Here is a 26725-nt window from a genome sequence, read left to right on the forward strand (position 1 = left end):
CACGGATTGTTCCCTCTGTCTTTGCTTCTGGTATACCCACTTCTGGTACACCTTTTTCCTATTTCCCCTTCTCCTCCTTCCGGGATACTGTGAGTTTCTCCTCCTATGCCCAGTCTTTTGTTATGAAAAGTTATATATCTAAAAGAGTACATGTGTATCTCACAAGCAGTACCTTGAAAGAACCTCTGAATGCCCTTCCCTGACTACCTCATCCTATTTGTTCCTCAAATTCCTGAATGATGTTAATTATTCTGCTTTTTAGTTTTACTATACTCCACCTACTTCAATCCTTAAAGGAAAGTGTGGTTTTTGCATGTTTTTAAATATTATATAAATCAAGTCACACAATGAATATTTTCCTGAAACTTTTAAAAGTTAGTATTGAATTGTGAAATTCACCCATTTTGATGTCAATGACTGATCATCATAGTTTTCCACTGTATGACTATACCACAATTTATTATTCTCCTTTTAATGAACATTACAGTTGTTTTCATTTTATTATAAACATTGTTTCTGTAAATATTTTGTAACATATGTCCTGGTATATAAAGATTACTTAAATTATATCCCTCATGATAAGACATTAATGTCCCTCAGGAACAGCCCTCAACTAAGGACTAGCAAGACTATAAATATTTCAGCTCCTTCATCCGTTATGTGTGCCACCAATTTGATACATGTTTTATACTGTTTCCCAGAGTTCCCCAGAGAGATTAAGGTCCAATTGTCCATACTAGTAAATAGTCGGATAACACACCCTCGACAAGGATTTCTTGAGACCATATCCTAAACCTAGTGTTCAGATTCTTTTCTAAACACCCCCTTCTGAGGAATCCAAACTAAACGCAATTAATATTTTTACCTTACTTTGTACGAATTCTTTACACACTGTTAGGGTACTCTTCTATTGATTATTTTTGTTGCAAATATCTTGTTCCAGTTTGTATTTTGAAGTTAGATTGTTTTATATGGCTTCATAGAAGTTGTTTCCACAAATTTCCTTTAAACAGAGGTAGGATTCATGAAAATAGAAAAAGAGAAAGAAGGCAGAGGAATAATGTAGAGGTGAGAATTCACCTTAAGAGAGTAAGAGAAGATGAGTTCTAGAGAAAAATACTTTCTGTACAACAGTGTTGGGCATTAAGATTTGAGAATATCAATAGGGGACAGGGTTTAAAGGACAGGGTTTAGAGGGTACTAAAAGCTTAACTCCAAGGTTTGAATTTCATCCTTCATGATTAAAAAAATCTATGAGAGATTGTTGTTTTTCTTTAAGTTATCTTTTGTTGAAATATATTAGTTCATATCTTGAGAGTATAGCAGTTTTTATGATAATGGTCCAGATAATGGAGATAATGAACCTCAACAGATTTCAATATACATTTAATTACTATCTTACTCTAATATCCTTATGGTTCTTATACTCATTGGAAAGAAGGTATCATTTATGAATTTTTAAAAAAGAAGATTAATACATGTAAAATGACAAGAATGCTAAAACTTTTGATCTAATAATTTACTTTAACATGGTAGCTATTAATACATAAAAAAAAGCTTTAAAATACCAATTTCTTAGTTTTAAGGACAGTTTAAACTAGTCCAGCTTCCCTTAGTCTACTATTCTGCATATGTATGTACAATAAATGGTATTATATTATACTACTTCTTTGATCAAAAATATATTTGTTTATTGCTGCTTCTCAGGCAAAGGCTTTTTCTTATGCTACAAGGAAATCTAGTTTCTTGGATAGAACACTTTAAGGATTTAAGAATTGGCCACACTGTACAGGTTCCAATTGTAAAATTGGACTGTTAAAAATAAGGTATATGGGGCACCTGGGTGGCTCAGTGGGTTAAGCCGCTGCCTTCGGCTCAGGTCATGATCTCAGGGTCCTGGGATCGAGTCCCGCATCGGGCTCTCTGCTCAGCAGGGAGCCTGCTTCCCTCTCTCTCTCTCTCTGCCTGCCTCTCTATCTACTTGTGATCTCTCTGTCAAATAAATAAGTAAAATCTTTTAAAAAAAATAAGGTATATGAAAAACCAGAATACAAAGTAAGATAGTTTTTTCAGTCTGGTAATAAACAAAGATGTGTTACATTTTATAACAAACCGTTCTTATTTAAAAAAAAAAGATGTAGAATTAAAGTGTTTATTTATACAGTATGTTTTATTTAATACTATGTATATTTTTATTTCAATTCACTTCAACAAGAATTTATTGAATAGTTACTCTGTACTTACATTCAAAATTAGTATCTTCTTTCTCACTTTCTCTACAGAATTCTACTCACAGATTGGCAAAATTTTACCAATTATTTTATACCAAACTGCTTATACCAAACACTGAAACCAATTGCTTTATACAAGTGTTAGGTATTTTCTATTCCAGGGATAAATTATAAATTGTTTTTTTTTTAAAGATTTTATTTATTTATTTGACAGACAGAGATCACAAGCAGGCAGAGAGGCAAGCAGAGAGAGAGGAGGAAGCAGGTTTCCTGCTGAGCAGAGAGCCCGATGCGGGGCTCGATCCCAGGACCCTGAGACCATAATCTGAGCTGAAGGCAGAGGCTTAACCCACTGAGCCACCCAGGTGCCCCTAAATTATAAATTGTTTGAAGACAATGAGTTCTAAGAATGTCCTCAATGAGCTAGCACTATATTTTAAAACATATTATTTGAAAAATAAATTCTGTAAGTATACTAAAGAAAATTATTTCATTTATTTTTAACTTTATGGTACAATTTTGTAGCTTCTAATAGAGAAAATGGCCCCACTTATCAATATAACCATTTCCAGAGGAATTTACAAGGAGTGGTGAGGAAGATACTAGTAAGCTATCTAACTATCCAACTATCTAGTAGCTATCTAACTATCTAGCAAGCCAGATAAACTTGATGAAGATGACAATCACTGGTTATTCTCCTCCAAGTTCTCCATTGAAATCCAACATTTTACTCTGTTAGGGGGTTCTCAATAAGGAAATGATTTTACTATCCAAAAGTAATTGGTAAGGTTCCTGGGTGGCTCAGATGGTTGGGCATCTGCCTTGGGCGCCAGTCGGTCATGATCCTAGGGTCCTGGGAATGAGCCCTACATCACCACACTCCCTGCTCACTGGGGACCCTATTTCTCCCTCGCCCTTTACTGTTTCCCCTCTTGTGCTCTCTTGTTCTCTCTGTCAAATAAATACATAAAATCTTAAAAAAAAAGGAAACGTAACTGATTGTTTTCCACATTTGACTGATCTAATAAAGAATTCAAAGAAGTTCTTTATGTATATTGGCAAATAATTCTCTCACCACTAAAGAAACACATTCATGGTTTGTCTCCCTCCCAATCCCATCTTACAAACTGGGGGTTGCTGGGGGGAGGTGGGGTTGGGAAAGGGGAAGGGGTTATGGACATTGGGGAGGGTATGTGCTATCGTGAGTGCTGTGAAGTGTGTAAACCTGGCGATTCACAGACCTGTACCCCTGGGGATAAAAATACATTATATGTTTATTAAAAAAAAAATTGGAAGGGGAGGCGAACCATAAGAGACTATGGACTCTGGAAAACAACCTGAGGGTTTTGAAGGGTCAGGGGTGGGAGGTTGGGGGAACAGGTGGGTAATAGGGAGGGCACGTATTGCATGGAGCACTGGGTGTTGTGCAAAACCAATGAATACTGTTATGCTGAAAAAATAAATAAATTTAATAAAAAAAAAGAAACACATTCATTTTATTAATCACTTAAATTCAAGTGGTATATTCATACTACACAAAGTATAATACAACAGACACCCATATATTTTAGTGGTTGAGCACACGGGCATTGATGTTAGAAGACCTGGGTTTGAATTATAGTTCCTTCAATAGTTATCTCTGTGACCTTTATAATCTTTGCAAGACTCAATTTCATTTGTAAAAAGATGATACTATTATTCACTTCCAGAGTTTCTTTAGTGATTAAATGATTATTTCTCCCATAATAATTATAAACTTTACATACTTTTAAATGTATAAATTATAAAATTAATAATATTATAGAATATTTGGAATAAAAAGAGAAAAGAACAATATTGCTCATAATTCTACTTTCTTAACACAACTCTCATTACCATTTCATGTATTTTAAATCTGGTTTCCAATTAAATGTTTTAACATCACTGCAAAATTGTATCATGTTTTCTCCCTTTACTTTGTAATTATCTTTCAATTTTGCTGTATAATCAGAGTGACTACATCATCTATCATTCAAACTAGGACATTTTTGAGAATTAAAAATGAGTTATTATTAATCATGTCATATCAAGAGGTATAAACTGGGATGACTTGAGCAAACGGAGACATATGGTTACCCTCTATATAATCTTTGTGTCCATCCAGTGGATGTGCCATAATTTGTTAGTAATGTCATTATTATTATGCATTAAAATGTGTCATATTTTCAAAATGTATCTTTTAATTTAAACCAAAATCAAATGTTTTTTTTCAGAATTGGTGACAGGATCTCAGGAATTTAAATGCTATCTTCATGTGTTTCTATCTGTAAAAGAATATGTAGATAATGTTTACCTTCTTTATGAGGTTGTCGTAAAAATGAAAATGAGATAATGCATCTTAAAGTCCGAGACACAATAGTCTCTCAGTAAATGCTGGTTCATGCTTTTCTCATTAAGTAGTTGCTTTCAATTTTATTATGATAATTTTCACTAATGACTTAGTTAAGGCATTCAGACTATACTATAAAGTTCACATCTAAAACTAAAGCTAAGATGATAATACTCAGCACTTTATCTATTATATTCCAGGGTCTTCATGACTTACTACTTTGTAGACTTCTTAAGTCAAAGAAAATGAAGAGAAAAGCAAAAGAAAAACCAATGAAACACAAATATGGTTTTTTGAAAAGAGCAATTAAATTGACAAATCGCTAGTCAGACTGATCAAGCAAAAAAAAAGAAAGAAGACACAAATTGTGGATGCTAGGAATGAAAGAGAGAGCACCATTAGAGAACCCATAGATGTTAAAGGGTTGATAAAAGAACACTATAAAAAAATTTGATGCCGAAATATTTGAAAACTTATGTAAGTGTACAAATTCTTGAAAATCACAAATATAAACGATCACTCAAGAAAAAAGTTAATTTGAATAACCCCACTGTTATTATGGAAATTGAACTAAAAACTTTCCCTTCAAGAGAAGTCCAGGCTTGAGGGCTGCACTGGCAAATTCTACCCATACTTAAGGAGGAAATAATTCCAATTCTATACAAACTCTTATAGAAAATAGAAGAGAATGTCTCCCAACTATTTTTATAAGACTAGTTTTATTTTGTTACCAAAACCAGGCAAAGAAATTACAAGAAAAGAAATTTCAGACTAATATGCTTCATGAATATAGACAGCAAAATCCTTTATAAAATATTAGCATATCATTAATTAATTTATTAAAAATTAATAGCCATTAATTTATTTTAAAAAGTAATACTTCTTGATCAAGTAGTGTTTATTCCTGGAATGCAAATTTGGATTAACATTAAAAAAAGTTCAGTGTAATTCACCATATCATTGCACTGAAAAAGAAAAAATAAAACAAATAGCATATCATCATGTCAATAGATGTTTGGGGAAAAAAAGAACTTCGACAAAATTCAATATATCAAATTGATAATAAAAGTCTCAGCAAACCGGATATCAAAGACATGGTGGATAGATTCCAAGGTGGCCTCCATGACCCTTACTTCCTGACGTTCATGACCTTGTATGATTTTCCTTTAAGTGTGATAAGACTTGTGATTTGCTTCTAATCAATGGAGTATGGAAAGTATAAGATGTCACTCTCATAACTATATTACACAATACTGTCTTACTAGAATATTAACTCTACTCAGCTGCTGACATTAAAGAAGCAAGCTGCCACATTGTGAACTGCTTATGGAGAAGTCAACATGGCGGGGAACTGTACCAACCTCTAGGATCCAAGTGTGGCATTGAGCTGAGAGCCACCAAAAAGCTGGGCTCTCAACTGTATAATAGCAACTAAATGAATTCTGCCAATAACCTGAGTGAAGTTGAAAGTACATTCTTTTTCCATTGAGCTTCCAGATGAGAATACAGCTTGACTGATACCTTGATTGCAGTTTGGTGAAACTATGAGGCAGGGAATCATATTACAACATGCCCAGATTCCTAACCCATGGAAACTGAGGGATAATAATGTGCTGCTGAGCCACTAAACTAAAGGTAATTTCTTACATAGCATTAGAAAACTACCACAGATGATGGTATCTAGACCTGGGATTCTGCCATAAGAAGTTCCTAAAAATGTGGACTGGTGTGGAAACCAGCTGGTGGTCAAGAGACTCAACAGTTGTTGAAGGACTTCACAGAGAAAGCTTAGATTTCCTTGTAAAGATTGAAAGTAGAAACCTAAACTTGAGGAATGGATTATTGAAAATTTCCCCAACCTGATAAAAGGCATGACTGAAAAAACAACAAGTAACAATCATATGTAATGGTGAAAGTCTCAGTGCTTTCTCCCTAAGTTGGGAAAAAGGCAATGTCTCTTTTAACCTCTTCTATTCAGCATTGTACAGGAGGTCCTATCCAAGACAATAAAGAAAGAATAGGAAATAAATAAAAGACACAGATTGAAATGATGAAAAAAAAAAACACCCCAAACCTGTCAACATTCACAGGTGACATGATAGTTTACATAGGAAATCACCCCAAGTCTAAAAAAAAATCTACTAAAATAAGTGAATTTAGTGAGATTGCAGAATATAGGGTCCATAAAGAAAAACTGGTTATATTTCTATATATTAACAATAAACAACTGAATAATGGAACAATCTTTTGCAATTATACAAAAAACATGAAATATTTGGAATAATTTGAATCATATAAAAGATTCATATGTTGAAATCTACAAGGCATTGATAAAAGAAATTTTATTTTTAAATTTTTATTATTATTATTTTTTAAAGATTTCTGCCTATTTAGTTGACAGAGAGAGAGCATAAGTAGACAGAGCAGCAGGCAGAGGAAGAGGGTGAAGCCGGTTCCCCACCGAGCAGAGAGCTGGAACAGAGAGCCTGACCTGAGGCTCAAACCCAGGACCACAGGATCACGACCCAAGCTGAAGGCAGATGCTTAAACTACATAGCCACACAGACACCCTGATAAAAGAAATTCTAAAATATCCAAGTAACTATAGAGATATACTATTCTCAGGAATAGGACTATTCAATATTTTTGAGATGTTAATTCTGCTCAAATTGATTTATAGATCGATATAATTTCTATTAAAATCCAGAAGGATTTGTTATTTTTGTAGATATTAGCAAGCTGATTATAAAATTTATATGAAAAAGCAAAAGGTAGAGATAGCCCAGGTAATTTTGATAAAGAATAATAAAGTGCAAGGACTCACACTTCTTGATTGTATGAATTATCATAAAGCTATAGTAATATAGTAATAGTAGACAGTATGGAACTGATATAAGAACAGGCATATAGATTAATGTACAAAATGGGCAATTCAGAAATGGATCCAAACACGTGTGATCAATTGATTTACAAAAAACAGTACTCAGGTAATTTTATGAAGAAAGGATAATTTTTTCAACAAATGGTAATGGAATAAATGGATAGCCATATGCAAATAAACAAGCTAGCAAACAAGCCCAGGGACAGGTGGAGAAGAGAAGAACCAGCTGACTCTGGGCTGAGGACTGAGCCTGATGCAGGGCTTGATCCCACCACCCTGAGATCATTACCTGAGCTGAAATCAAGAACCTGATGCTCAACAGACTGAGCCACGTAGGCACCTCTAAAAATTAGCTTTAAATAGATCATAGACCTAAGCGTAAAGCCTCAGTTCCAGAGGAAAGCACAGAGAAAAATCTTTAAGACTATGAATTTAGCAAAGATCACTTATACAGGAAGAAGAAGCATAAACCAATATAATAATTTATGAATAGCGCTTCATCAAAATTAAAATCTTCCTTTTGAAAGTCACTGTTTTAAAAATGAGAAGATAAGTCATAGAATAGGAGTAATTATTCGCATACAAATAAAGGACATTTAGCCAGAATATATAAAGAATTGTTTTTAAGATTATTTATTTATTGGTGAGAGACAGAACACAAACAGGGAGGAGGGACAGAGAGGAAGGGAGAAGCAGATTCCCCCACTGATCAGGGAGCCCAGCTCAGGCTCGATTCGCTCAATCCCAGGACCCCGGGATCATGATCTGAGCTGAAGGCAGAGGCTTAACCAACTGAGCCACCCAGGCACCCCTAGAATCCTTATAATTCAATAATAATAAGATAAAATAATAAAAATGAACAAGAGATGTGAGGCACCTGGGTGGTGCAGCTGGTTAGGCATCTGAGTCTTAGTTCCCTTTCAGGTCATGACCTTGGAGTCATGAGATGAGCCCTGTGTCAGGCTCCTTGTTGAGCATGGAGTTTGCTTGAAACTCTCCCTCTCCTTTTGCCCTTCCTTCTGGGTGTACACACTCTCTAAAATAAATAAATACATTAAAAAAAATGAAAACAAGATTTGAATTTTTACTGAAGAAGCAATAAAAATTATAAATAAATACATGAAAATGAAAACATGTTACCTGGATATTAAAGATGTAAATTAAAACCACAGTGAAATGCCATAATGAGGTACAACATTTGCTAGTGTGGGTAAAAATAGAAAACAACAACAACAACAACAAAAACCTGATAGCACCAAATTCTTTTTTTCTTTTTTAAGATTTTATTTATTCATTTGACAGAGAGCGCAAGCAAGGGGAGCAACAGAAGGAGTAGGAGAAGTAAACTTCCCAATCAACAGGGAGCCAGACTTGGGGCTCAGTCTCAGGACCCTGGGATCACAACCTGATTCGAAGGCAGACCCTGAACCAACTGGAACCACCTAGTTCCCCTGATAGCACCCAATTCTGACAAAGATGAGGAACAACAGAAACGCTAATAAATTGCTGATGGGAAAGACAATGGAACAGCTGTTTTTGAATAGGGTTTGGAAATTTCTTATAAGGTTAGACATATACACACCGTACTACCCAGTGTACCACTCCTAGGGGTTTACCCAATAGAAAACATTTGCTGACACAAACATCTTAAATGTCTATCAATTGATGAATAGATAAATAACTTATGGTATTTCCATACAATGGAATATTACCTAGCAATAAAAAGGAATATAGTATCAATTCTTGAACCAATGTGGATAAATCTCAAAATCACTGTGTTAAGTAAAAGAGGTCAGACACAACAGTATGATATTATTTATATGACATTTGGAAAAGGCAAAATCATAGAAATCAGAGAAATGGATGATTGAGCTGAGGGAACTATCTTATTATAGTTGTGGTGCACAACTGTATACATTTGTCAAAATTCACTGAGCCATATAGGTAAAAGGTAAATTTTACTATATATGAATTATATCTTAAAAAAACCTTTAAAATTAGTATACAACTTAAATTGACTTTTGTATAATTTTTTATGAATTCCCAAACTATTTAATGCTTTTAGTGTCAGACATTTTTTAATGAAACAAGTCATATTCATCTTTTAAAAAGCCAAATGTATGGAAGGAATTCAGAGATACAGCCAATAAAACTATAGTTTTGAAAAACAATTCATCATCTGTCCTGGCTTATGACTTAAGTCAAGCATATAGCTGTGGGTGAAAAGCTAGCGATGTCTATTTGTTGAGAGAACTGCATTCTAGATTAAGGGTTTTGGAAAATTCTTTTCACAATTTTTTTTTCTCTTCAATCTACTTTTTTTTTTAAATATTTTATTTATTTATTTGACAGAGAGAGATCACAAGTAGGCAGAGAGGCAGGCAGAGAGAGAGAGAGAGAGGGAAGCAGGCTCCCTGCCGAGCAGAGAGCCCGATGCGGGGCTCCATCCCAGGACCCTGAGATCATGACCTGAGCCGAAGGCAGCGGCTTAACCCACTGAGCCACCCAGGCGCCCCTCTTCAATCTACTTTTGAGGTAGAAAATTTGTTCCCTTTCAAACACATTTTATTTCTTGATGTTCCACACTTTCTACCAAAGGCCGTAAGTTATTTTACAAACAATTCACTGTAAAGATCTCCATCTAAACTTTTATCTCCTTTTATAATCTGTTCCTAGTCTCATCTACAGTCTCTTCTCATGACCCTTAAAGAAACCATCCTCATTACTCCCTCTTCTCAACTATATTGATGAAAAAATTTCCCATCAAACTCCCTTTGATAAATTTCCTTTGTTCTTCTAAAAGACACTACTCATTAAATGCCTTTCCAGTGGGCTTCAGTTTCTCCCAGTCTCCCCAATTTAATATAAACTGATGATCTAAGTTTTTTCTCAAATCCTACTGTCAGTTTTTGTATAATTATAATGTCAGTCTTACTGAGACTCATTATCTGCATCCCAATACCACTGATTTGTTTCAGCCTCTCCCAGATATTGCTGCTACTGTCCTTCCAGGTTTTATGTCCACTATTATTATTAAGTGACTTTAACTTTCAAATTCATGACTTCTCCAATCCATTCACTCTGTTTTTGCTTGACCTATTTGATTGTACAGCGCACACTATGCCTATGACATAACCATAATTTAACAACATTGATTGATACATGTTGGGTCTCATCTTCCCATGCCATTTCTCTACTAATAGATCATAAGCCAAAAATGCCCCATTTCTGACCATAGTATCTTTACCATCCAAGTCACCATTCTGTTATCCTCATAGAACTGTCTTTTTGCTCTTTCCTGAACACAAATAGTCTCTTTTGCTGGTCATAATTCATTTTTCAGTTAGAATTACATGATCAGATATTTTCATGCACTTATCAATATCTCAAACTCCTGTACTCTCTTGAACTTTCATTAGATCCTTGATGTTAATTTTCCACCGTGATCATAACTAATAACAGTTTCTTTCATTTCAGTGCTCTTTCATGGAATGTTGCCCGAGAGCCAAAGGATGATGACATAGTTTACTTCAAAGTAATGCAATCCTGTGCCAATTAGGCCTTCATCATTATTCAGCAGTGCTTTTAATCATCTTTTGTTAAACTATTTTGATTATTTTCTTCATCATTCTATTAAGTTGAATTCTAAATGAACCATTTAAAATTCATTTATTATGTGAAGTTCCTTTATCTGTGTACATTATTATCCACTGGAAACATAAATAAAAGTAAAATATAAACACTCATACTCACTTAGAAATGGGATTGACACTGGCTTCAATAATTGTTAAACACTTACAACACTTAATGTTTTCCGGAAATTCTTGTACACCTAAAATATAAAGAAAAAAAAGCACATGAAAATGTCCCAGCAAAAATTCTTTAAACTATAGTTCTAATATTAAGAACAATTAATTAAAACTATGAATTAATACACAGTATAGATATAATATCAATACACTATTAGGATAATCATTTAAGTAAGCATAATAATGTAATAATATATTAGTGTTATGTAATATATACACTTTAAATATACACTTTAAAATAAAATTTAAATTTAAATAATATTTTATCACAGTAATAGGAAATTGGATATAAAATTGAAGACAACTGTATATTTGGCATGAGATGGATCTTGGCTCTATACAAATTTAAAGCAATAAAAATAAGTATTTGGTCAGTAAGTGCTGCTACTAGGGGAAAGATATCAGATATAAAGAAAACAGAAGATAAAATTTTTCTCTCATTTTATAAGATGGGAAGATTTAACACATATGTGTGAAAAATATCTAAGGATATATCACAAAACCAATAGATTCCCAAATTACTGCGGGTCTCTAACAAACTTTATGCAAGTCTTCCTTGTTGGCTGCACAGAGTGTAGTTCTGCATCTGCCTGAAAGAGTGAAGAGGTGAGCAACTCTTCCTTGCGTCCTCTCTGGAGTGTCTGAGATAACCAGCCTGGCTCAGCGCCCTTGGAGAACTGCTCATCTGCTGTCAAAGATGTGCTATAGGCTATGTGATAGAAAAACATAGGTCTTTCTACAAAACTGAAAATCAGCAAGCCACAAACCTAGCCCATAAGTGTGAGCGTCAGAGAAATAAAAGATGTGGAGGATATTCCAATTGATACAAGTGAATCAAATACAGTAGGCCCTATAAAAGAAAAGAAGGCAGAAATAGGAAGCTATTCTTATATGCCTGCAGTACTACCTGCTCTAAATTTTTGAAATGATTATTAAGGGTGTAAAAAATTTCCATAAAGTACTAGTCCTATTCACTGTTTCATATCTGACAAAAAGATAAGGAACATTTTGCGGTAGGTTTTTGTGGAACGTTTTAATGATAGATACACAAGAAAGAAAACCCTCCAACTGACATAGACAAGCATGTCCACAAAACCTTGAAGTGCAGTAAAGCAGCAGGAGGATAGTCAAACCGAGGTGGGTCACTTACCCACTGCAAATGAAAGATATAAAAGATTACGTGGGGATGTTTCTCAGGCTTTTTCTCCCTACATGAATTTCATCAGAAACTATGCTGTCCTAAAGTTATTGCTGAAGTATTTCAGCTTCTTCTTTTTTTTTTTTTAAAGATTTTATTTATTTATTTGACAGCGAGAGAGAGATCACAAGTAGGCAGTGAGAGAGAGAGAGAGAGAGAGGGAAGCAGGCTCCCTGCTGAGCAGAGATTCCCGATGTGGGACTCGATCCCAGGACTCTGAGATCATGACCTGAGCTGAAGGCAGTGGCTTAACCCACTGAGCCACTCAGGCGCCCCGAGTATTTCAGCTTCTTAATAAGAACTGAAGGACGTGTAAAAGTTGCATTTATGTGCAAATTGAATGGGAAACACCAATTTTCTTTTTTAGAAAGACCATAATACCTAGAGATGCCTTCATTAACTAGACTTTGGCAAAACGGCAAAGAAGTCAATAATTCAATCCTTGAGATGTCCTCAACATTTTCCTTTAGTATTTATATTTACTTTGGATATCAGCAACTAAGAGAGGAATAAGATTTCATTTACCCTTTAGCTTTTGCTCTTTGGTCACCAATTTGTGCTCATTGCATACTGGAGAACCTGGTGCCTTATCTCTACAGATGCTTGCCTTGGGATGAGTTTTCCTTAAATTATGTGTAAAACAAGACATGGAAATAGAAGCAAATTTAAAAATGATTTTAAGAAAAACACTGTAATTCTTTACCTTCTACTGAAAATGGAATTCCCTGTTGTGGTGAAAATACTACTAAATTACTTGTTTAAAAACTTTTATTAGGTTGTTTGCAGTTCCAACTTAAAGTTTTTCAAAGAAGATTCTATTGAATTAAGGTGGAATCTCAACTTCACACTTACTGGCTCGGTAATCTAATGCAAGTCATCTAAATGTTCAATGTCTTAGTTTCCTACTTTGAAAATTGGTGATTATACAAATGGTTTCAAAGAGAGTTGTGATGAGAACAGAGAGATAAAGCAGATTAAGTAATTGGCACAAAGTTCTTCATAAATGTTACCTATAATTATTAGAAATACAGTTGACCCTTGAACAGCATGGATTTGAACTGCAAAGGTCCACTTATCCATGGATTTTTTTCAATAGATACATGCAGTACTGTAAATGTATTTTCTTTCCTCTCACCTATGTGGTTGTATGAATACAGTATTAATATATTTAATACACAAAATATGTGTTAATCAGCTGTGTTTTTGATAAGGCTTCTAGTCAACAGTAGGCCATTAGTAGTTAAGTTTTGGGAGGGCATAAAGTTATATGTGGCTTTCTGATTGTGCAGGGGAATGGTACCCATAACCCCAGTGCTATTCAAGGGCAGCAGTAAATAGAAGCAGATTGTCTCAGTCAAGAAAGGGACCAAATATTAAAATGACCTGGCTTGAAGTATTTCATCTATAAAATTTATCCACCTAAGAGAACAAAGCAAATAATTAGGAATTAGTATGCTGAATGACTATTCTAATATCTAATTAATGTATATGTAAGATAAATGCTCTCTAACATTTTCAGGGGAACTTTACCATATGTAGTAATATATGGGCCCTAAGGTTTAGGAAAAGTTCTAGAGCATATCTTTAACTCATAGTTCAATCTAAACATGAAGAGGTAGTTTAGCAAAGAGTTAAATGCACAGACTGGAAGCATAATCATATCTCAGTGTTGTTACTTAACTAGCCCTATAATCTCATGTGATATAATATTTGAGCATTACGTATTCATTTCTTGTCTAATTCACAGGGTTGATCTGAGTATTAGATGTTAGAAAGGTAAAGCAATTAGTATCATGTCTGGCACTTAAAAGTGCCTAATATATACTAGATAAAATTCATGTATTAATATGCCACAGTATAAAATAATTTAATTCTCTTAATCTTATGAGGAAGATATATTAGGCAATATTATTTTTATTTTGTGGATGAAAAATCGTACATTAACAAAGATTAGGTAACATATAAATACCTAAAGGGTGTTTATAGATGAGAATGGATATAGGTAGAAATTAATTCAATTTTTTAACACTACATCTTTTATTCCTTTTTATTTCATTATGTTCCTTCCTATTAAGATTATGATAGATTTGGTTATAGAATCCACACCTTTATTAACCAGTCTTTGTGGCTGGTCTGTCTGGTCCTCTGAAACACAGTGTTTTCAATTAAAAAAAAAAAGTTTATGTTTATAACACACACACACACACACACACACACACATTTTCTACCATGAACTTTGTTTTAATTTTCAAATGCATTCATCCAGAAATAGAGGAATACATACCCTCCACTTTAACAATATACCTATTTCAACCATTTTTTACTTGTGATAACTCTAGGAAATGAGGAGGTGAAGCATTTGTAGACCATTACAATTCAAGTTCTATTCCCTGGTTTTCAGCTGAGACAACACATAAACTTTAGAACACAAGCCTGTGAGGAACTCTCTTCCAAGGGTATTAAGAGTTCACTTTCCTGACTCCTTGAAGGTTCAAGCTCATTATATTTAGGTTCAAACCTTGGCTGAAAAACCAATGAGAACTGTTCTAAAATAATTACATGGCAAAGTATAGTCAAAATGGTGTATTTAGTTTTTAAAATAGACTAAGTTCTATTCAGAAAAAGTTGATGATACCAATAAATGTTTATCTGCTCAATTAAGACACTATGGTAATATTTTCCCAATATGTTCACTTCAGTAACCGTATCATAAGACCATTTTGAATATGTTCACAGAAATACCTTCAAATTAGAAGTGACATTTCTGTATTCTGAACTTAAAACAGAAACAAAACTTTTAGTGTAATGGAATTAATCAAAGTTGCATTAACAGAATATTAATAACTTGAAGTAAAAAAGATACAATTGACTACTTTATCTGATTGTTTTCTTTGCCCTTCCTTTTTTAAAAGAAGTTAAAATGAATAAGTTTCTGCTCAACTTTCAATTACTCAAGAACTTATCCATTTTGTGGATTATTCATTCTTGTTCTCTTTCCTGCTTCCTCCATTTGATCATTACACATCTCTGTTTTTCTTGCAGAGAGTGTGCAGAAGAAGGGAAAGAGGAGAATTCTCAAATCAATCAAATATGGATCTTTCCTGCTTACCATGGGAGAAATTGAAAAATCACAGCTCAATTTAAATTTTAGTATATTTGGTTGTTTTTATTTGGACTATTTTATCTATTACTAATGCAGATGACTACCTCTTGACAGAATGATCTTAAACCTGTAAGTATAATAAAGATTTCAACCTTATTTAGTTATAAAAAAGATTATTGGTGTCAAAATAAAACAAAACTCAATTGTCATTAAAATTTTGGGTGACTTTAAGTTGGTTTTAAGTTGATATTAAAGAATGAAAACAAACGTTTTTCCCATGCAATAGATAAGTACAGAGCCCAAGCGAAGCAAACAATTTTGTCATTATCAAACATAGAGCCTAACAATAATAGCGACATTGATCCTTATGATCAAAAATGAAAGCCGAGTTGGAATGTGACATTTTTATAACATATAAACCATTTTTATTTTTTTTTAATTTTTTTAAAAGATTTTATTTATTTATTTGACAGAGATCGCAGATAGGCAGAGAAGCAGGCAGAGAGAGAGGAGGAAGCAGGCTCCCTGCTGAGCAGAGAGCCTGATATGGGGCTTGATCCCAGGATCCTGGGATCATGACCTGAGCTGAAGGCAGAGGCTTTAACCCACTGAGCCACCCAGGCGCCCCTAAACCATTTTTAACTTTTATTTTCTGAATATATTTATTTAATGTTATAATTTTTACCTGTCCTCATTCACTCCCTCACCTAAATCCTCAATATAAATATTGATACAAACACATTTAAATTCTATCATCTGCATGAAAATTTATTCAACTATTTTAGTCCATGTCACTCTCTCCTCTTAATACCTAGTATTTTAGATTATACTATGTCTGAAATTAAATATCACTAAGAAACGAGACATAGTACGTCTTTACAAGTTGAGGAGTCACTGTTTTACCATTTTATTATATATAGTTTTCTGATATTTGACTCACTAACTGTAATTTTAATGTCCCCGAGAGAAAAGGGCCATTTATATTCAACAAATATTTGAGTACCTACTCTGTTAGGAACTGTACTAAACATTGGGAACATAGCATGATAAAGATGGATACATTCTCTTCATTTGCAGAGCTTTTATTCTAGCAAAAGAATTTATTCAATAAAACAGAAAATTAATGTAAATATATAAAATTATATAGTATCTTAGCAATAAGGAATGCTATGGGAAAAGATTTAAGAGCGGAATGAAGAAAGATCAGAAACACCTGGGAATTTTGAAGTTAACTAGGGTGATTAGGGTAAGCCTCATTATTGATTACGAAGATGGCATTTGAGCAAAGACTTAAACAAGGTCTGAGAGTGGAAAGTCAGAATATTCCAGGCACAGGGAATAGATAGTGCAGATGCTATGAGGCCTGAGAATGCCTAGTGTATTCTAGAAATAAGTAAGGAGTCGAGAATGGTTAAAATACAGCAAAGAAGAGAAAAGTAGCAAAAAGTTAAGTCAGAGAGCTAACAGGGGTGTGGATATTGGGGGTTAATATGAGGGTATCTACACATATAGGGCTTCTCAAGCCATTGCAAGGACTTTGGTTCTTACTCTAAATGATTTGGTTCTTACTCTAAATGAAATAAAGAAACACTGAAGGACATAAGGGTAATTTGGTCGGATTTATAGTTTAAGAGGATCATTCTGGTCCCTGAGTAGGATAGCCTTTCCAGGAGGAAAGCCAACTGGGGGTTTCTGTAAGTAAAATATGAAAAAGAGTTGATGGTGGCTTACTCCGGGTGAGAGCGGTGGAATGAGCGTTAAGTGAAAGAGAGCTGGATGTATTTTGAATGTAAGACCAATAGGACTTCCTGATAGATTAGATCTGGAGTATGAAAGAAAAAAGGTAATCAAGGATGACTCAGCTTTTTGGCCCAAGCAACTTGAATGAAGGGGTTCTCCTTAATTTAGATGGAAAAAGCAGTATGTGAAATAGGTATTGAAGAGAAGATAAAGAGTTCACTTTTGGACTTGTATAATTTGAGATGTCTGTTAGACTTCTAAGAGGGCATGTCAGGTAGGTATTTGTTTATGAACCTAGAGTTTAGGAGATAGGTCTGGGCTGTAGGTCAAAATATTGGGGAGTCATTATTATATAGATAGTATTTAAACCATGGGACAAAATGTGAACACCAATGATGTAAGATAGTGAAGAAAAGAGGACCAAGAACTGAGGCACGAAGGACTCCAAAATGAGGATAGGAAGAATTAGCATACAAGACTGAACAAAGGTCAATCAGATGGGTCAAAAAATAGTGAGTATTGACCCCTAGAAGCCAAATGAAGTAAATGTGTCAAGCAGGAAGAAGTGATCAGTTGTTTGAAATTATGCTGATAGGTCAAATGAAATAATGGCCAAAAACTGACTGTGGATTTAGTAATGAGGAGATCAGGGTGTCCCTGAGTGGAATGATTTTGGAGGAGTAGTGGGCTTGAAGACTGGAATGGTCTAAGAGAAGATGAGGGGAAAGAAACTGTAGATAGAGAATATAGACATTCCCACCTAGACTTTGGCTGCAAGGGGGAGGGGGACATTCAGGGAAGAGGAGACAAGAAGCTTTCTTTAGAATGGAAAAAATAACAGCATTTGTGTATCCTAATTAGGGTCAACAAGCAGAAAAGAAAATCTTAATGATGTAACAGAAAACAAGGGGAATTGCTGAAATGGTATCTATGGGTAAGAAGGAGAGGGTGATTGTTCAGTAGAGAGACTGGCTTCAGAGAGGAACAGGAATATTTCATCTGTGCTAACGGGCAGGAGTCAGAGACTGGGTGCAGATGCTTGTAGATGGGTAGCTATGATGGTAAGTGTCTGGGGAAGTTATCATCTGAGAGCTTTAATTTTTTTAGTAGAGTAGAATCAGTAGCCACAAAGATGGGAGAGAAGGCATGGTAGGAGTTTGAAGGCAGAGGAGAACAAATGAAATAATCACCAGAAGAGGAGACTCAATGGACTAAGGAAATGTAACGTGACATTGGGGAAATGTGTTAAGGCTTCACTTCAGATTTTTGATCATAAATTTAAGTGACATCAATCAATGTGATTGAGTGGTTTTTCCAGATCCTTTTAGCAATAGGTGGAGAGTTGGATTCAGCCAGGTTTGTCATTTCTCTGAGCAAACAGAGGGATATGAAAAGAGAAAGTGTATCAAGGGTATCATGTGATGAGTTACCACAGAATTCAAGCCATGCAAAGAGGGCAAAAGAAAAAAAACAAGCAAACAAGGCAAGGTTGGAAAGATATGTCAGAATATTAATTGATTGGTGGTTCTAATAGTTAAATGATGATTGGAATTGTATAAGAAAGTGATCTGAAAAGAGGATGGAGTCGGAGAATGAGATTCATCAGCTGACATTCAATTTCTTGATATTCCTGATAGTACCTTGATCAGACTAAGGAAAACAATGAAAACTCAGCAAGTGTTTATTAAATTGGATCTAATTATATTTTCACATCAACACTTGAGACAATGAACTAAAATATTTTAGAAATATGGAAAGAAATACTTGATTTTAGTACAGAGGCTTAAGATTCAAAAGTATCTCTATCTAATCAAACATAATATAGAAGACTTCCTACAAATATCAAATTTTGAATGAGTTAGTGCTCTCTCAAATGCATTAAAATTTTGTTTATTACTTATAACTTCTGTATGAATCAGTACAAATGATCATAGTTGTGGATAGTGCATGTTGACAAGCTTATTTTCTGAATTTCACAGATATCATCTGTCCAAATGGTTCATTCTGTGATATAAGTGCCCTATGCTGATAAAAGACAAAAACAAAATGTTATTTCTTGTCTAAAATAAAGGAGGAAATGTATTTATGAGATTTTGATATATTCATCTAATATTTATTTTCATTGTGGCACTGATTTTTATAATTTTTTTTCAATTTTGAGAAAGCAGGCAGGCTATTTGTGTATCTAGTAAACTGCATTAGATTTAGGAATGAAAAAAATGGAATTTATTGAGAAAATGTTATAAGCATTTTGCTTTATTTCATCTTCACAAGTTTTTTAAAGTGGTTTATTACTTCCATTTAACTAATGGAAAAACTGAGTCTCAGAGGCTAGTCAGGATTTGAAACCAGTCAACCTTATCCCAAATACTATCAAATCTTACCTACGTTAAGCTGTCTCCATCAAAACTAGGATTTAAACTACTTTGGGGGTACAAGTCCTAGCTACCCAAGATTGGCAATGTAGCATTTATAATAAAGCACTCTATGTTGCATTTGTTCCACACATATTCTCTAGGTCAAATACAAACAACTCCACCTTTCTGGAATTCTGAGTTTAGTGCACACTCAGGATTGACTATGCAGCATTTTTACATGGAGCATTGTAAAATGCATTTGTTCTTTAATTACCTTCAGTCAAGTTTCAGATAGTATCAACTTCCTGCAACTGACTTGTAGTGGTCAGGAATAAAGTTCCTTATTTCTGATCTTAATATATCTGCACCATGTGCTATAAGCCTAGTTCAGAATATTTGTGTTCTTTATATACTGCTCAACTGATATTTATTACAGGGAAAAAATTGGGGCTACTCAAAATAGGAAAAGTGTAAGTATGAATAAATTATAATGATGTCTGATAATAGAAGGGGTGATGGGGAAAACTACAAAGTTAATAAAAGAACACTTCATGTCTATCATTCTTATCATGTGTAGAGGTAAGCAGCTACACTTAATGAAAAATTTCAGTTAGACAGCCCATGATGAACTCAAGTCAACCTGGAAAGGTTAAGTCACATTAATTATACCAATTTAAAGAATATAATGCAATATGAAACATTCTTGGAACAATTTCTAACCAGAATGATTAAAGTAAAATACTTTGATATATACAAGGATAACTTATGATTTTTATTTTGGAAAATTAGTTTGTGTATAAACCTACATTCCCCAAAGATATTTGATAAATGGGGCAATACTCTACTGAGGGAGCAATCTATTGTATATGAGAAAGCCAAAAACATTCAGCAATTAGGTTAGTTGGGAGAAAATGTACAGGTCAGTTACACCTTAAAAGAAAGAGAGAGAAAAAGCAAGAAAAATAAACAGACTGGAATGGTTTCCTTTACCTCTAATCGCTCTAGTGAAGAGAATCAAGAACTCCGTAGGAATGCATTCAAGGAGAATCTAAAGGTCTCCTGAAAGACTTTGCCTACTTTACTGGCATTATAAAGAGAAAAACCAAAGGCAGGTAAGGTAATCAATAATCTGAGACAGTTATACAATTGATTCTGCCTTAGGGATATGTCTGGCAAAAGTTTTGAGAAGTCTTTGTGACCTTGACCAACAATGAGTTGATTCACAGAGGAATCAATCTGACTTAGACAAAGTGAATTAAAAAGTGATACCTGATTGCCTCTCCCTTTCTTTCTCTACTTCAGAAACAAACATGAAAAACACAACATTCATAATAGCAAAATAAACTAATAATCTTGCTTCATAGTTGACCAATGAATTTTTCCTTTATTATCAATCAAGCACTTTATTGAGCACTTACTATGCCTGCATTTTGATAGTGGCTATTGAGGATCTAGAAAAACTACTCCCTCCCAGCATCAGTATAAACTCCTTGAGAACAAGAACTCAAGGAGTTTATACTGATGCTGGGAGGGAGTACAGAGTAGTAGAGAGAGGGCTCATATGCATCATTACCAGTTCAATTTTGTTCTCTTATGATTTTCCAGGATTTACAGAGACACAGAAGACAGGTTAATCACTCAGCTCAGAAAAGGCTCTGTTGCAACTCAAGGAAAAGTTATCTGTTCATGTTACAGAGCTCAGAACAGACCTCAGAAGAATGAAGGTGTAAGAGAGTTCCTTTTTTTAAATTTATATTTGGCTATATAATCAGATTGTAAACCCCATCCCCAGACGAGTAAGTGTTAGTTATACCTGTAAGCATTGCTTATTGATTTTATTTCTTGATGAAGCCATCAAAAAACAAGTGAAAAGTCCTGGCATGAGCTGAGAAGGTGGCAAGAGAACAGACCCGGTACTTGTTGCCATCATATCCTCTAATGGAAATACACAGAGTCAATTCTCATTTTATTTCAACACGATAATCTTGGGTAAAAGTAGACTCTATAGAAAGGAAAGGTTGTCTTACAGTAAGGAAGAGCTAGTGATTTTCAGATAAATAACACATTAAGAGTGTTGTAAGGGAGCCATTTAATAGGGCATACTAGAGTCTCTGTTTCTCTTATGCTCAAATTTTTAAAGATTTTATCATTTAATTGGTTACTCATATCTTTTTTTTCTAGTGTGTTTGAGAGAAACTCCCTTTCCTCACTGAAGGTTGAAGATATTATTTGTTGTCACTGTTTTGCATGCATTTGGGGAAAGGGCGGAATAATTGGCAAGTTAGTAAAACACATAATAGTGCCTTCAACTCTGATTGCCTTTCATTTTAACTAACAATAGTGATTTTGCCCACTATGATGCTGTTCAAATCTGTTCTTGTACAGAAATAAGTTTTAGATGATGAGAGAAAAATCACTTAATTGCTGCAGAATTAAGAAGGGCTTTCATGTTAATTCATTTTCATTAAAGTTCTTAAATTACAGTATCAGTCTCTCTGAAGCAATGACAAATCAACAATCAGACTTAAAATTGAGCCACTGCCTAATTAAACCTTATCATTCATTGTCTTGCTTTATCATATAAAACAATTTATTATGATTATGTATCAGCTCTACAAACAGGCATAGGCTATTATTCAGAGATCACAATATCATAAAATGCATTGATCTCTGATACATGGGATTTTTATTTTACTTTGAACTAAGATCTGAGGAATAAATGATAAAAGATCCATTGGCATGGAAGGTGACACATTTATCCATGGATTGCTGCATGTAAATTTGGTAACAGAAAGACTTAAGAGAGGGAGGGTGATCTACATGCAGCATGAATGCTTCTTTACTTGTCTCTCTCCTCTCTCTCTCTTTCTCTCTTTGTATATGTACACATGTATCTTATGTAATTCTATATTGTAGTATTAGTAGATCCTTAGTGTATATTTAATAACCAGAGAATATGTAGTTTTAGTTTTTATTATAAACAAAAGGTAGTATTTTAAAAATTTACAATATACTTGGCCACAATGTGAAAGCCAATAAGTAAAGAGATCAGTATCATCCAGACCATGTAGTGTACGTAATAGTTCAATAAAAATCATATGATGACTGAAAAAGCCCCTAATATATTAGAATACAAAAAGCAACTGAGTAAATCCTAAGAAAGTAGAAGGAGCAAAATAAAAATTGCTGCAGTAGGAAGCAGAAAAGTAAAAATAAAAATGGAAAATGAACCAACCAATACAGAGACAAACAAGGTTTATTCGAAAGATTAGTAAAGGGAGAATAGGCACACATACGGTAGAGATTTATAAAACGTGAGAGAAGCCTATGGGCAATGCATGACAATACAATTGAATATCTAAATGATGGAATAGTTGATTTCCTAGGGAAGTATAACTTTTGAAAAAGTAGCACAAAAGATATGAAGGTATAAAGATAGATAAGAAAAAACTGTCATATGCAGAAAATATAATTTTATACATAAAAATTCAAAAGAATCTAGTGGTCATGTATTTAGCACCATGATTGAATATAATAAGGTCGAGATACTAAAGTTAGTAATGTTTCTGGGTGCCTAGGTGACTCAGTTGGCTAAGCACCTGCCTTTGGCTCAGGTCATGATCTTAGGGTCCTGGGATCAAACCCAGCATTGGCTCAATTCTCCATAGGGAGTCTGCTTCTCTGTCTGCCTCTGCTCCACCCCCTGCTGTGCTCTCTTTCTCTCTCACACACACAAAAATAAATAAAAATTTTTTTTAAAAGTTAGTAATGTTTCCATATAACATCAACTAAAACTTTAAAAAGTACTTAAAAATGAACACAATATAAAACTAATAAACTACTTAGAAATAACTCTAACAAAATGTGTGCGTCTCTCTTGAAAGAAATCACAAAACCTTGAAAGACACAAAATAAGACCTAAGTAAAGGTAAATAGCATGTTCATAGATTACAACTAGTTCTCTCTGTGTAAAAAGGGTCAGGAAATATTTCTCAGAATAAATGACATCTTAAATGTCTTTTAAAGGTGCCGAAGACTCTAGCTGAGGAGGACAGCAATGGGAAGGAAGGAATATTTGGGGAAGAGAAGACAGTATTTTTCCTCTGTCACAAGTAATCAGTAATTACTTTACTAATTTGGGAACAACAATTTGGTATCACCCGAGAATGAAATGGAAGGGGATATGAGTCGGTTGGAGTTGTAGTTAGAGAGGTAGATGAAAGCCATTCCCACAAATTGTGTAGATAACTTTTCTGTACATAATAGTTCACTTAAATAAAACTTTTAATATAAAAGAGTATTGTTGAATTGCAGAGGGAAAATGGTAAATCAAGATGTCAGGTGGCAGAAATGGATATGAAAAGTAAAGATTTGGGGCCACATGGACAATCAAGATCAGTCTTAACCCCAGCCTCTAAGTGAATTAGTTTCATCATAAAAGGTCACTTATCAAATTCAAGCACATTTCAAGCAAATTTTTGCCTCGACTGACTAGTACTTGAGTTAGTCCCTGCCTCAAAATTAAACATTCTATTGTCAGTCCTAAATGCCAATACCGATGACATTCTCGCAGACCTTGACTTGTCCACCAGGACTATTCCAACCTTGTCAACTGTGATGCTGACACTGCACTTATTTTTTCCTATCTACTGTTTCTTCCCTTGACAGATTCCTAAAGGATATATTATGTTCTTCAAGTGACTGTCTAGGTGTCTGCCGCAGAATTCAGGGACAGCTTTCTTAGGTATAATTCTGTGAAAGGACTGATGTGTCAAATCTTTTGCTGTTTGTGTAACTTCTATCAATGGCTGATATATCATCATGTTCATCAAACCTTTTGTACTATACTAACTTTGCAGATTGCTTCACCATGTCTAGCACATCTTTTTGCATAGATATTTCCAGAATATAGAGATCATAAGCACAGTAAAAACTCCCTAAATAATATTCACAGTGACTTCTAAGGATGCTCACAGACTTCTTTCTGAATCAAAGAAACATAACTTGCAATTCACTTTCTGGCAACAAATTTCTTGGTTTAAGAGGCCCACTAGGAGACTATTATAAAATAACGTGTTTCTTAGGAGTTTTGTGTTTATTATTTGGGGATGATTTTTTTTTTTCTAATCCTCTTGAAAAAAACAGATATTCATTTACTCAGAATACTCAACTAAACCTGTCTGAAGACCAAGGGATGTGTTACTTTTGGCAACGTGGTATCATTCAGAATTGTAATTTGAAAATAGATTTGATATGTGAATGTATTTAAATAGGTAAGCAGTGTAAGTACAAAAATATCTATCCACACAAATATGTGGCCTATAAATCTATTCTTAAAATAAAGGTAGACAATGTCATCTTTCAATGGGTCTAAATCTAGCTGCCATTATCTCTAAGTCAACACATGTTCCTCTTAGAATTGTCTTTCAGAAAACCTTTTATGTGGTAAGTTAGACTGGTGTAGAAAGATGTGTGTGTCCCTGTTTGTACTCTATTGTTTTCTTCAAATGAAATGTTCTCCTTTATTCAGATGCTACTGTGCCTCATTGAATTCCTCAAGCCATAGCCTTTTTGAACTATTCCCTAAATAATAAAATAATATTGAAGTATAATTGATACATAAAGAACTACATGTATTTAATGTATACAACTTGATGACTTTGGACATATGCAAATACCAATGATACTATCATCATAAATAAGATAATAGACATGTCTCAAACCTCCTAGGATTTCCTTCTGTCCCCTTACTATTTGTTTTTTTTTGTGATAAGAACAGTTAACATGAAAATTTGCCCTCTTAACAAATTTAGAGTTACACAATATTGTATTGTTAACTATAGACACTATGTTGTAAGATGGATCTCTATAACTTACTCATCCAGCATAAATGAAATTTTATACCCATTGAAAAACAATTTCCGTTTGTCCTATCTAGGCTTAGGTATCATTTCTTAGGGTAATTTTCCCTAACCATACCAAATGGATTTATTTCACTAGTATACTGGCTTTCACTCTAATTGTTTAATTAATCACCCATAATTCCTTGTTTAATATCTAATGCATCTACTAGAATGTAAGTTTCATGAGGGCCGAGGTCTGTTTTCATGCCTATTCCTTTGGCACCAAACATATTACCTGAAAAGTAACACACGCGCGTGCATGTGCGCAGGCGCGCGCACATGCGCGTGCGCACACACACACACACACACACACACACACAGTTTAAGCAACTTGCTTAAGGAGGGGTCATGTTTTATATCCTAATAGTGCCTAGACATAATCCTTTTTGATTAATCTTTATTCTAATAAAATGAGAAGATGCACTCATTTGGAAGGAAATCGAGATTTATGAATATCTGAGGACACAGGAGACTCCCACAAACATTAAAAAGAAAAGTCATCCACAAGAATGTCAACATCAGCATCAGCATTTAACAACATCACCACACATGTAAGTTTGGGCCAGAAATATAACAAATATTACTGAGCACTTATTATTTTCCAGCCACTGCTCAAGACATTTGAGATAGATATATCCGTGACCAAAACAGAAAATTCATCCTATTCAGTAACAGAATTTACATCCTGAGCTTGGAGAAGATAGGCAATAACCATAATAAATAAGTAAATTCTGCAATACTGAGAAGATGGTCAGTGCTCTGGGGAAAATAGAGCAGAGTAAGGGGAATTGGGAGTTCAGTTCCAAGTAGGGTGAAAAGGTAGGTCTCATTGAACACGTTGAAAAAAGTTTTACTCTGATGATGAGGAAAATAAATAGTGTAAAGGTAGTAAAATGTTCTAACAAAAGATTAAACCAAATATCTGAATACAGAGAGGAAAAAAGGCCCGAGTGAGTCAGGGACTTTAAGTGGAAGGGAGAGAGATTTTCAGTTTGGTTTATAGTTTAAGATTTAACTTTTCAACAAAATTTAACTCTGAGTTACAATAAAATTGAATAAAAAGTATTATATCATTTACTAAGAGAAAACAAAGCATATTTTTAATTAAGAATTCAAGTTATTTAGAGATAAGATG

The 26725-nt window shown here is 34.2% G+C and overlaps 1 protein-coding gene across 8 annotated transcripts in view; it reads right to left on the reverse strand.

Moving 5' to 3' along the window:
* LRRC7 (leucine rich repeat containing 7) overlaps positions 1–26725 on the reverse strand; it is a 563262-nt gene that overhangs the window by 279152 nt on the left and 257385 nt on the right. For all 8 annotated transcript variants that reach the window (XR_006817634.1, XR_006817637.1, XM_045998653.1 and 5 more), the window contains one exon: positions 11234–11312. Coding sequence is in view for 6 of the 8 variants with exons in the window: in XM_045998653.1 (XP_045854609.1) it covers positions 11234–11312 (79 nt within the window). In the remaining 2 variants the exon portion in view is untranslated. The remainder of the gene's footprint in view (positions 1–11233; positions 11313–26725) is intronic.

This window comes from Meles meles, chromosome 1 (assembly GCF_922984935.1).
Source record: "Meles meles chromosome 1, mMelMel3.1 paternal haplotype, whole genome shotgun sequence".
NCBI classification, from domain to species: domain Eukaryota; kingdom Metazoa; phylum Chordata; class Mammalia; order Carnivora; family Mustelidae; genus Meles; species Meles meles.